Source organism: Grus americana, chromosome 9 (assembly GCF_028858705.1).
Source record: "Grus americana isolate bGruAme1 chromosome 9, bGruAme1.mat, whole genome shotgun sequence".
In the NCBI taxonomy this organism is placed as follows: Eukaryota; Metazoa; Chordata; class Aves; order Gruiformes; family Gruidae; genus Grus; species Grus americana.
The window spans coordinates 29,445,253-29,456,967 of record NC_072860.1 but is presented as its reverse complement, the minus strand read 5'-3'; the positions used below and the strand labels follow the sequence as shown (position 1 = coordinate 29,456,967).

At 46.6% G+C, this 11,715-nt stretch overlaps 2 protein-coding genes across 5 annotated transcripts in view; both read left to right on the top strand.

Annotated features, from left to right (window-relative positions):
- Positions 1 to 349: 349 nt before the first annotated feature.
- LOC129210280 (tubulin alpha-3 chain) lies at positions 350 to 5,176 on the top strand. Of its 2 annotated transcripts, none has more exons than XM_054836077.1 (5): positions 350 to 514; positions 1,959 to 2,181; positions 2,710 to 2,858; positions 3,775 to 4,455; positions 4,690 to 5,176. In XM_054836077.1, exons 1-5 carry the CDS (start codon positions 512 to 514, stop codon positions 4,993 to 4,995), a joined length of 1,362 nt encoding a protein of 453 aa, XP_054692052.1. In that variant the 5' UTR covers positions 350 to 511; the 3' UTR covers positions 4,996 to 5,176. The 2 variants fall into 2 exon arrangements, with proteins under 2 accessions (XP_054692052.1, XP_054692053.1); XM_054836078.1 differs by lacking the exon at positions 350 to 514 and adding an exon at positions 1,202 to 1,291.
- Positions 5,177 to 5,677: 501 nt separating this feature from the next.
- Positions 5,678 to 11,715, top strand: part of HPS3 (HPS3 biogenesis of lysosomal organelles complex 2 subunit 1) — a 36,121-nt gene continuing 30,083 nt past the window's right edge. For 2 of the 3 annotated variants that reach the window (XR_008578363.1, XR_008578362.1), the window contains exons 1-3: positions 5,678 to 7,368; positions 8,282 to 8,776; positions 10,108 to 10,294. Coding sequence is in view for 1 of the 3 variants with exons in the window: in XM_054836075.1 (XP_054692050.1) it covers positions 7,146 to 7,368; positions 8,282 to 8,776; positions 10,108 to 10,294 (905 nt within the window). In the remaining 2 variants the exon portion in view is untranslated. The remainder of the gene's footprint in view (positions 7,369 to 8,281; positions 8,777 to 10,107; positions 10,295 to 11,715) is intronic. The other variant, XM_054836075.1, reaches the window with a different exon arrangement.

The following is an 11,715-nucleotide window of genomic DNA, read 5'->3' as shown; positions in this document are numbered from 1 at the left end:
TCTCGCGGCCTCGAAAACGGCACCCCGGTCAAGGCAGTGCTTCGCAGCCCTCCTCACCTCCAGCCGCTGGCCCCGAGCAGCCGCCAAAGCCGGTTCGAGCGCAGCTGCCCACAGCAACCCCGCCTTGGACTCTCTCCACAGCCCTCACGGCAGAGGACAACCCAAAGCCGCCCTGAGGCGCTTCCCGCCACCGCAGCGTACCGCCTCGAGTTGACACCCACACCCCCGCGCCCAGTGCAGACTGCGCAGAAGCCCCGCCCTCTGCAGACATCCCTATTCCTGCCCTCTCAGGAGGGCATGTGGCAATCATCGCCCCACGTGGGGAGAAGCGCGCCCTCGGCTAATCAGCGGTCTCCGTTCGCCTTTAGACCGCCCAGGTAACAGCCAATGGAGGGCCAGAATGCGAGGGCAAAGGGCTCGAGACGGTCGGCTGTTGGCAGTTGGTGCGGTTCGACGGGTGGCGGTGGAAGTGGCGCGGCGCGGCCGGAGCTCCGCAGCTTAGCAAGGCATCATGGTGGGGAACGGGACCCTCGCGGCTGGGGGGAGGAAGGGTACTTGGGAGTGCTTCTGCTGCGGCAGCGTAGGGAGCTTATGACCGCGTGTGCTGCGGCAGGACTCGCAGGCAGTCTCCGCGGTAGCAGCGAGGCAGAAAGATTGGGGAGAAGGGGGTAAACTAATGTAGGTGTTAATAGTTTCAAGGGAGGCGAGGCGCGGAAACTGGCCGGCGGCTAGTGAGACGAGACATGCAGAAAAGCCACGGACGGTTCGTAGCGGGCGCTTCCCGCGCCGAGAGGTACGGGGCAGACTGAAACCTGACCCAGGCGGCAGCGGGACGGCGGGAAAGAGCATGGCAACACCCAACCGGATCGTTCCGCCGTTGCTGGGTTGTCTTGGCCTGCACGGCTGCAGGGGCTTGCGCGTAGCCAATCAGAGGAGAGGAGTGTGACCGGCAGCCAACGGCGTGGCACCGCGTGCTGTTGCGAGGGCCGTGCCGAAGGGGCGGGATTGGTGGCTGTTGCTAGGGCCCTCTCGCGCTGGCTGTGGGAGCAGCGTGCAGTAACGCACCGGGGGACGGGAAAGGGTGAGGCGGCGTGAAAGCTTCGGGAGCTTGGTGCCAGCTGAATGGAGGTGGAAATAAGCACAGAGGTAGTCTCGCTGGCAAAAGACTTCTGACAGAGCCACGGGAGTGAGAATTAAAACATGGAATCAAGGATACAAGTTTTGATGAAGCTATCAAGAACATAGGAGAGAGCAGCCCAGACAGCCTACTCTTTCTTTTCCTAGATATACAGTAAGCTAGAAAAACAGCTTATTTCTGTTTCGAGTGTAAGGCAAAATTGATGTATTGAGAGATTAAACATACGTGGCACAGTTGCTTAGAATCAAAGGAGCTGGCTAAAAGTGGGCAGCCGATATTTGAGTTCCTTTGTGAAATCCTCTGAGAGTCCCAATCAAATATGTATGAGTTGCCAGGGGCTAGATATCTCTATGCTAATTATAAAGGAAAACGTACTAAGGGGTCTTGTGCAGGAAAGAATCTTGCAACAGTTACCCAGTACATGATTTGGCAACAAATCAAGGAAATTTGGTGATATTATATAAAGAAGTCTTCCAAAACTAAAGGAAAGTGAAAAAGAGACTAGGCAGAATATTAAAGATATATGTGCAATATGGTAAGGGATGATGAATCTGTATTCACCCTATGTGTTCATGGAGACTGTTGTCTCTCAAATCTTCCAATATTCCCAAAAGTCAGCCCAGATCAACTAAGAGGAGTAGATTCTTGGCAGAGGCAGACAATTTGATCAGTTAAATTGTCACTCAAGAGCAACCAGGGAATACAGCAGAGAAAGGTCATGGAAAGATACAACCCACAGATAGCTAGTTGTTATGAGAATAAAATCTAGAAGACTGGTAGCTCCATATCTCATTATCATTTTTCTGTTTTTAATTTGCAGCGTGAATGCATATCCATCCATGTTGGTCAGGCTGGTGTTCAGATTGGCAATGCATGTTGGGAATTGTATTGTCTTGAACATGGGATCCAACCTGATGGTCAAATGCCTAGTGATAAAACTATCGGAGGTGGAGATGATTCATTTAACACTTTCTTCAGTGAGACAGGAGCTGGTAAACATGTTCCCAGAGCAGTGTTTGTGGACCTAGAGCCAACCGTAGTTGGTATGTACCCAACATTAAAGATCTTCAGTGTAAAAGTGAAGATCCCCTATGGATTTCCTATGGTCTTTTTGGTTTGTTCAGAACACTATAGATTTTAAAAGTTGTGTGTCTGGATGCCATTTTGACGTTTGAGGTTATTGTTATTTGAAAGAAATTAAATAATGGTCTACAGTTAACAACATTTGGAAAACAACAGAACTCTTACAGTCTGGATAATCTTTCTAGGCTGCTGTACTGCATTGGGAGTTTTGTATAATTGCTATCTGGAATCCTGTCTGTACTTGAAATGTAGGTTTCTGAGTGACCTCTGTGTTCTCAGGTACAAATACTGCTTGTGAGTGCCTGATTTTTTTCGCCAAACAAAGGGGCTGAAGTTATGCCAATTTTTTAGGCTAGTCAGACAAGCTGTGTATAATCAGAGATGCTGTCTACGCTCTTTCGATATGTGTATTTAGTGTGTAGTCACTAGGCAGTACGCACAGAACCGAACAGATCAAATTTATGCTGTGGTATTTTGTTTCTTTGTAGATGAAGTACGTACAGGCACATATAGGCAGCTATTCCATCCTGAGCAGCTCATTACTGGGAAAGAAGATGCAGCTAATAATTATGCCAGAGGCCATTATACCATTGGAAAAGAGATTGTTGATCTAGTGCTAGACCGCATTCGCAAACTGGTAAGAATTCATGCTGCCAGTCGGTATTTAAAATAATTGATACAGCTCTGTAGCTATCTATAACGATTTTTGCTGTGTGTTTTACGTAAGAATTTTGTGCATAGCTGATTATTTAAAACAAAACAAAACTTTTATCTCCTTACTCCCTTCCCCCCCAGTTAAATAAAAGTTCAGTCAGTGAAACTTAAGAAATTTTAGGCTCTGAAATACCATTATTTGAAAGTATTTTAAGGATACCTGAGAAACATATTATAAAAGCCTTAAACGAGTGTAACAACATTGTTATATTTGGAGGTTTTTTGTTATTTTCACTTTGAATCATGCCATTATGTGTCACACACAATACTTACAGTATCCTGAACCTCAGGCTTTGGTTGAATGCTTTGCAATTTTAATTACTTCTCTAGATTTTTTAAATTTTGATATTGCATTGTGAGAAACTCATGTAGGATGATATGATTCAAAGTGAAATAGTGATTATCTATTTAAAATTACAAAAATACCGCCTCCCCCCCCCATTTTCAACATCTCATTGATACTTGTGGAAAGCTAGAATGGGAACATAAACAGATTCTAAAGCTGTAACCCAGCTGTAATTTGTAGTAACTTGTCACAGTGGTACACAGCTGCTCTTGCTTACAGTAGTATTAAAATGGCATCAAAGACAATAAAGCAACTTTTAAAGATTAAAATACCCCTATTCAGAAAAAGTTATGCAGAGGCACTGGTACTTTTGAGTAAGAGACATACGAGAAAAAAGGAAGACCACCCTTCAACAATGCTGGTTTTTTATTATAACAATCTAAAACTAACAAACAATAAATAAATGCTTTTGAATTATTATTTTAATACTGCTTTCTCCAAAATCATCATTAACATTTTTTTCCCTCCCACTTTTTTTTCCACCCCATTATAGGCTGATCTGTGCACAGGGCTGCAAGGTTTCCTTATCTTTCATAGTTTTGGAGGAGGCACCGGTTCAGGGTTTGCATCTCTGCTCATGGAAAGGCTCTCTGTTGACTATGGCAAAAAATCTAAACTAGAGTTTGCAATTTATCCAGCACCGCAAGTTTCCACTGCGGTGGTGGAACCTTACAACTCAATTCTAACTACCCACACAACATTAGAGCATTCAGACTGTGCCTTCATGGTAGATAATGAAGCCATTTACGATATATGTCGTCGTAACCTTGACATTGAACGTCCTACTTATACCAATTTAAACCGATTAATTGGGCAAATTGTTTCATCCATCACAGCTTCGCTGCGTTTTGATGGAGCCCTCAATGTAGATCTGACAGAATTTCAAACTAACCTTGTTCCATACCCACGAATCCATTTTCCCCTGGTAACATATGCCCCTGTCATCTCCGCTGAAAAAGCGTATCACGAGCAGTTATCTGTGGCTGAAATTACCAACGCTTGTTTTGAACCAGCCAACCAGATGGTAAAATGCGACCCTCGCCATGGCAAATACATGGCCTGCTGTATGTTATATAGAGGTGATGTTGTTCCCAAGGACGTCAATGCAGCTATTGCTACTATCAAGACTAAACGTACCATTCAATTTGTGGATTGGTGCCCAACTGGATTCAAGGTACTTAGATAGCTTTTTAAGTGCTTGATGTTTGAATTATTAGGAATTGTATAGTATTCAGAGTTAACAGTCATTCCACAATGTTGTAACGTCCCTGTTAAATATTTTGATGAAGTGCAGAATAACTGTAAGCTATTTTATTTGCTCATAACCGTGGTGATTTTTAATTGTTGACATAAATAAGTCTTTAAGCCTTAGCACTCATAAGGAAAGTTTTCGTTTGTTTTCTTGAAGGTGGGCATTAACTACCAGCCTCCGACTGTGGTGCCAGGTGGTGACCTCGCAAAGGTGCAGCGAGCTGTGTGTATGCTGAGTAATACAACTGCTATTGCTGAAGCATGGGCTCGCCTTGACCACAAATTTGATCTCATGTACGCTAAGCGTGCCTTTGTACATTGGTATGTCGGGGAAGGAATGGAGGAAGGAGAATTTTCTGAAGCCCGGGAAGATCTGGCTGCCCTTGAGAAAGATTATGAAGAAGTCGGTGTAGACTCAGTAGAAGCAGAGGCTGAAGAAGGAGATGAATATTTAGAAAACTGAAGTCTGGAAAAATGTATTAAAAAAAATTGCAGAACCCTGTTTACTTGTTGATTGTTTTCAAATAAAGTTGTAAAGGTTCTACTTTCTATTTTTTTCTTCTTTACTACTTATGTGTATACTCGCTAAGGACCATTTGAGATTGCAGGTTTTGGTAGCATGTAGTCATGTGAAAATTATAGATGAAAGCAGGAATTTATGTGTACTTTCCTGTGACTCAAACATGTTCTGAGACATATTCTCTTTGATTTTTTTGGTTTCTCACAAGCAGGGAACTGCTGCTACTTCAGGTTGTTACAGTACTAATAACGCTGTTACTACTCCAAGCCAAGTCTATGCAATACAAAGGAACCTAATCTTTCCTAAAGACCTTCTCTCAGTAAGGCTGGCTTCACAGAAGACATGTTAAAATCTCCAAAGTTAGTTAACTGAGTGATACTATACTCTAGTAGTTTACCTCACTAGTTACGGCAGATGCCGTTACACTTTTGAACAGAACTAGCACTTACTACCAGATTATTTGCTAATGACATAAAACTTGCTACTTTAAAAAAAAAAAAGGTGGGGGGGAAGGGTGATATTATGCAGAGGAAAAAAGTAAAATTTTCTAACCAGCACAATCCCCCCTGCATTTGATTCAGATAACAGATCTGGTCTTTTATTTTCCTTTTATCTGCTTTAAAAGAGCATTGTCATTTTTTACATTCCTATATTGGCCAAGTTAAAAAAAAAAAGTCCTTTAACAGTATGTTCAAAGAAATATAGCTTTGTAGACACTTGGAAACAGTTCAATTGTAGGACACTCGGGGAAAAAACGCTGACTTACATTTTTTTAGTCCTGAAAAGGAGAAAAAACTTTGGGGTTTTGTTTTGGGTCTTTGTAGGTTTAGTTTTGGTTTTTTTCCTTCCCTACGTGTTCTACAAAACCAGGAGGGGAGAAAAAGGGCTACGTACGCTAAAGATAGCCAGAAGTGAATCCCCTCTCTTGACCATGACCTGGTCACGCTTCTTTTGATGCAGCCCAGGACACGGTTGGCTTTCTGGGCTGCAAGCGCACACTGCCGGCTCATGTTGAGCTTCTCATCCCCCAATGCCTCCAAGTCCTCCTCAGGGCTGCTCTCCATCCATTCTCCACCCAGCCTGCATTTGTGCTTGGGGTTGCCCTGACCCACCTACAGGAACTTGCACTTGGCCTGGTTGAACTTTACGAGGTTCACACAGGCCCGCCTCTCCAGCCTGTTGAGGTCCCTTTGGATGGCATCCCTTCCCTCCAGCGTGTTGACCACACCACGCTGGTTGTCATCGGCAAATTTGCTGAGGGCGTGCGCAATCCCACTGCCCACGTCGCTGACAAAGATGTTAAAGTTGTTTGCAAGTACTTGTAACTAATATCTGTAGAGCATACTGTCTATGCACAATTTATGGAGTTGTAAAGAAATAATTCCTGTATTTAAAACAAAAAATGTCTGTCTTTCCACAACCAGGAGACTGAAAGATCCCAGATCCCAGCAGCCTGATGCATTAGGCACGCTGCTGCTTGCGGCAGCTGCTCCAAATCCGAGCGGTGCTCTGAGTCACAACCCCGAGGGAATCAGCTCTGAATATGCACCTCTGCTGCACGACGCTCGGCAGCAAGTGCTTTTATTTCTAAGCCACCATTCCCAGTGCCACCTCACACACGTCAAAGATCGCTCCCAGCTTAGCCCGGGAGCTCCCCTGCGCACGGAGCTACCAGCCGCGGACAGCGCCGGACACTGCGACCGCAGAGGATGCCTGAAAGGGCTAAATAGCAATGCAGTCACGCTAACGCTACACGGAAATTCGTACGAAGCAACCTCCAACAGGACGGGACGTGTCCTGACGGTGAAGACAACGCCGGCATGCACACGAACACCTCCGCGTTCCACCGCCGGGCGAGCCGTCCGGCCTCGCTAGGCAGCACGCCGCCGACCCGCGCCGGCAGACGGGAGGCGGCTCTGGGCGCTGCGCGCACCGTCCCGCCGGCGGCCGCCCACGTCGCTGCCGGCCCGGGGAGCGCCGGGCGGCGCAGGCTGCGGAAGTGTAGCTCGCTGCGGCGCCCTGCGTCGTCGAGCGCAGCCCCAGGAGGCCTCCGGGCGCTCTCTCCGCTGCCGTAGCGGAGGTTTTCGGGGACCATGGTGCAGCTTTACAACCTGCACCCGTTCGGCTCGCAGCGAGTCGTGCCCTGCAAGCAAGAGCCGGCGCACTTCTGCTGCGGCCGCGATGTGCTCTTCGTGGCCAGCACGGCGGCCAGCTGCAGGGTAGAGGTGTTCGCGGTGCGCGACCAGGGCCGCTGCGACGCGCTGGGCTCCTTCGCCACGCTGGGTCCAGTGCTGCGCATGGCGCACAGCGAGGCAGGTCGGTGCCGTTCGCCGCTGCGTCCGGGAACGCTCGGCTGGGGAGGCTGAGAGGTGGCCGGCTGGAGCGCGGGGAGAGGCCTACGGGCTCCGCCGAGCGCGGGGGTGGCGCCGAGCCGGGCCGCGGCGGGGGGCGGGCACGGCGGCGAGCGGAGGCGCTCGGGTCCTGCCGGGCCGGGGCCGCGGGGTTAGGTTCGGGCTCCGCGGGAGGAGGGAGTGGTGCTCCCTGCCCGGCTCCCCCCAGCGCGGCTGCCTCGGCGCTGAGGGCGCGTTCAGGCGCCTTTCGCTGGAGCGGGCCGGCTGCCGCGGGCCGGGTCGGAAAGCGCAGGGCGGGCGCTTGTGGGGGCACGGACTGGTCTGGGGGCTGCGAGAGGGGCTGCAAGTGCTCGGGCTAGTGGGGAGTGCGTGGAAGCGCGTTGCTCACGCCGCTCTTTTTGCCGTCTTCCTCCGGCTGGAGTCTGTGCTCCTGCCCTTGTTTGTGTGGGGTCGGTTGGTTGGTTTAATTTCAGAGCACGGGCCGGGCGGTCAGTCCAGCCGAACCCATGGCTCTTCGTGAATCTTTGACTTTCGTTGGTCTTTAGAGAGCAAAACATTTTCTCGTTAATGGATAGGCTGGGGGGGGGAACACCTTGTTTGCAATTAGAACTCTTAAAGTGGATTCACGTAGGAGTTACTCTGGACCTAGGTATGTAACTCCTTTTTTGTAGTGGTATGTGAAGTGTGTTCCACCCAGCAAAGAAACTTGCACTTTGGGTTTCATTAGAGAAAAATTGGTGAAACCTGTTTCTGGAATTTTATGTAAGAGTTGCGAATTTAAGGTGTTCTTTGTGATATGCTACTACAGCAGGTAAAGAGCTAAAAACCTGTGTCATCTATTCTTTGATGATGTATCAGTACCACTGCTTTCTTTTAAGGAGACTATCTGGTGACAATTGAAGAAAAAAGCAAAGCAACTTTCTTAAGAGCGTACACGAACTGGAGATGCATGTCTGCAGGGAGTTCTCGTGTTTGTGTTCGGATGGTTGGTCACAAGATGGAAGAGTCATACAGTGAAACCTTAAAAGAACAGATGTCAATTGTGGAAATGCCACTTTCAGATCCTCCGCTGTGCATTTCATGTTGTCCTGTAAATGGAGATCTTCTTGTGGGCTGCAAAAATAAACTAGTCATGTTCTGCTTGAAATACCTGGTCATAAACCAGAATTTGACTGTGTTAGACTTTGAGCGCTCCTTGATTTTACACATTGATAACTTCATTCCTGCTGAAGTTGCGTTTTGTGCCAGACATATAGCCATAACAACAGAGCTGGATGTTCTGATCCTGAAACTGGAACTGGTCCAGCAAAGTGCAGACAGGACAGAGCAAAGTGCACGTAGAGTTAGTACACTAGAAAAGTCTGTGGATGTAGGTAAGTACAGAATTTTTATTTTTTTTTATTATTATTATTTTTTATTTCCAAGAATCTGCTAAATAATTTGTGTTATTCTCAAAGTAGGCTCAAACAAAGTCATTGCCCTTCAGAAAATATTTCCAGATCATCTTAGGACTGCCAGCTGAATATTCTAGTGCATGAAAAATTGTACCACCTGCAGTTGGAGGTAACGCTTAAAACAAATATGCCATCTGCAGACACTTTCAGCGTAGTGCAACCTCTACAGACATGGAATCAGGTCCCTGTTTTGGGGTGCCACCACAGGCCAAATCAAAGCGGTAGTAGTTCAGTACGTTATGTTCAGAAAAATTATCCCACCACTGTCACTGCCCAAATAACTGTCTTTTCTAAGGGACAAGTGGGAGGCCAAATGGAAGAAGCATCTCATGAACCTTGAAATGGACCATGCATACTGGCTTACACATTTAAGAACGCTTCTGTGGCAACGCATATGCACTTTTGTAACTGTTAGTACGCTCAGAACCTGCATAAACAAGGTGTCAGCAAATTTTCATTTTTAGTCCTTTGTCTTATTCGGAGGCTTGCCTTAGATAGAATCCTAGGAATCCCAGAAATAGATTTACTCAGCAGGTTTCATTCCCGTCTATTGCAAGAAATCAATCCATACGTAATCAATTCCCGCCTTTCCGAAAGTATCAGATGCAGACGAACAAGCCTTAGGATAGTCCTTCGTTTATAATTGAAGAAACTTAAAATGGTAAAGGATGGTGTTTTAGAAATGGAAGCTGTACTTAGAGAAAATTTAAAGGTAAATAAGACGTGTCAGATAGGGAGAATACAAACTGGAATGTTCTTCATTGAGTGAAGATGGATCTTAACTCAGATAACAGCATCCTGTCCCTAGTTGGTTTTATTACTAAAAACTAAATAGAAAAGTTCAAATTACTTTAAGTGCTGTTAGGATTTGCTTTCCAAAACTTAAGTGAGTTTAAGGTAACAAAACTTCTATCATAGCTGCCTTTTCCTTCTTAAAACCTCTCCAACCAAATGACAATATTTTTTGACAGCCAGCCATTTGCAGCACAGATTGCTTTGGACTTGCCTTGTAATGAACACTTTACCTGTTCTTTCAGAAAGCCTGACTTTCAGATATTCAGACTGTTGAGAGTTAATTGAAGGGTTTTTCTCATCTTCTAGCATAGCTGTTTTCAAAATCTCATGGTTTGAGGAAGCCAGGGCTAGCTAGGTAGCTGTAATTGGAGTATTTAATTGATATTGTATCATATAATTTCCTTATTGCTAAATGGAATGGTTTGAACAATTAATATAGCATTTTCATTGTTAAGGTGTAAACGATGAAGACCCTTCAACACGTACTTCGCAGCTCGAATTAGATGAGTTCATCATATGTCAGAAGCCAGTGGAACTGCTTGGGGAAGAAAGTAAGCTGTGTGAGATACCCATCACACTGGAATCCACAGAGTTACCTACCAAAGACACAAAGCGCTTCCAAGTGCAGTATCTGCTTTTCAGGTATTAGAAATGTATTTTCCCCTTTATGGGTTAATTTACTAGAAGAAACCAAAATGAGCTGTGTCTCACGTCTTGTTGAAAGAAAAATCTTGGTATTTTGATTTCTGGAGGTTTTATAAGGGTTGGTTTGTGAGGGTTTTTTTTGCACTGAGGAAATAATCTGATACCAAAGAAAGCCCATTTTTTCAGTAGAATAGAATATTTCAGTTGGAAGGGACCTACAACAATTATCTAGTCCAACTGCCTGACCACTTCAGGGCTGACCAAAAGTTCAAGCATGTTATTAAGGGCATTGTCCAAATGCCTCATAAACGCTGACAGGCTTGGGACATCGACCACCTCTCTAGGAAGCCCGTTCCAGTGTTTGACCAGCCTCTTGGTAAAGAAAAGTGTCATAATGCTGTGTGGAGCTTCCCTGATGGATGCAACTTTGAACCATTCCTGGGCATCCCGTCCCTGGATCCCAAGGAGAAGAGTTCAGCACCTCCGTCTCCATGTTCCCTCCTCAGGAAGCTGTAGAGAGCGATGAGGTCGCCCCTCAGGCTCCTTCTCTCCAAACTAGACAAACCCAGAGTCCTCAGACGCTCCTCAGGGGACATGCCTTCCAGCCCTTCCAACCAGCTTTGTTGCCCTCTGGATGCATTCAAAGTACCTTAACATCCTTCTTAAGTGGTGGGGCCCAGCACTGCACACAGTACTCGAGGCTGCACCAATGCTGAATACAGTGGGATAATCCCCTCTCTTGATCGGCTGGTCATGCTGTGTTTGATGCTCTCCCAGGATGTGGTTTGCTCTCCTGGCTGCCAGGGCACTCAGCTGGCTCCTGTTGAGCCAGCTGCTGACCAGCACCCTCAGATGCCTTTCTGCAGGGCCGCTCTCCAAGGCACTGCTCTCCCAGTTTGTACCTGTGCCTGGCATTACTCCGTCCTAGGTGCAGAATCCAGCACTTGGACTTGTTCAGTTTTGTGCCGTTGATGATTGCCCAATGCTTCAGTCTATGTAGATCCCTCTGCAAGGCCTCTTGTCCCTCAAGAAGTCAACAGCACCTCCCAGTTTGGTATTGGTCAGCAGACTTGCTAATGGTGCATTCAACTACTGCATCCAGATCGTTGATAAAAATATTGAACGGCGCTGGCCCTAGAAATGAACCCTGAGGAACACCGCTGGTGACCAGTCGCCAGCCAGATGTAGCCCCACTCACTACAGCCCTTTGAGTCCTGCTGTGCGGCCAGTTCTTCGCTCAGCGCAGCATGAACCTGCTTATCTCACAGTTGGAGAAATTTTGGCCTTGCAAATCCGAAGTTTCATTTTATTTGCGGAATGTGACTGGTTGTTACAGTTAGAATAGAACTTTGGTGGTTTGCAGATCTACTAATGTTTAATGTCTGCTTTCACCATAGATCCTTGTATGCTGTGAAGAG

Coding starts and splice junctions, on each gene's coding strand:
- LOC129210280 (XM_054836077.1), top strand. Junction 2,182..2,709: donor CCTAGAGCCAACCGTAGTTG/GTATGTACCCAA, acceptor GTTTCTTTGTAG/ATGAAGTACGTACAGGCACA. Junction 4,456..4,689: donor GGTGCCCAACTGGATTCAAG/GTACTTAGATAG, acceptor GTTTTCTTGAAG/GTGGGCATTAACTACCAGCC.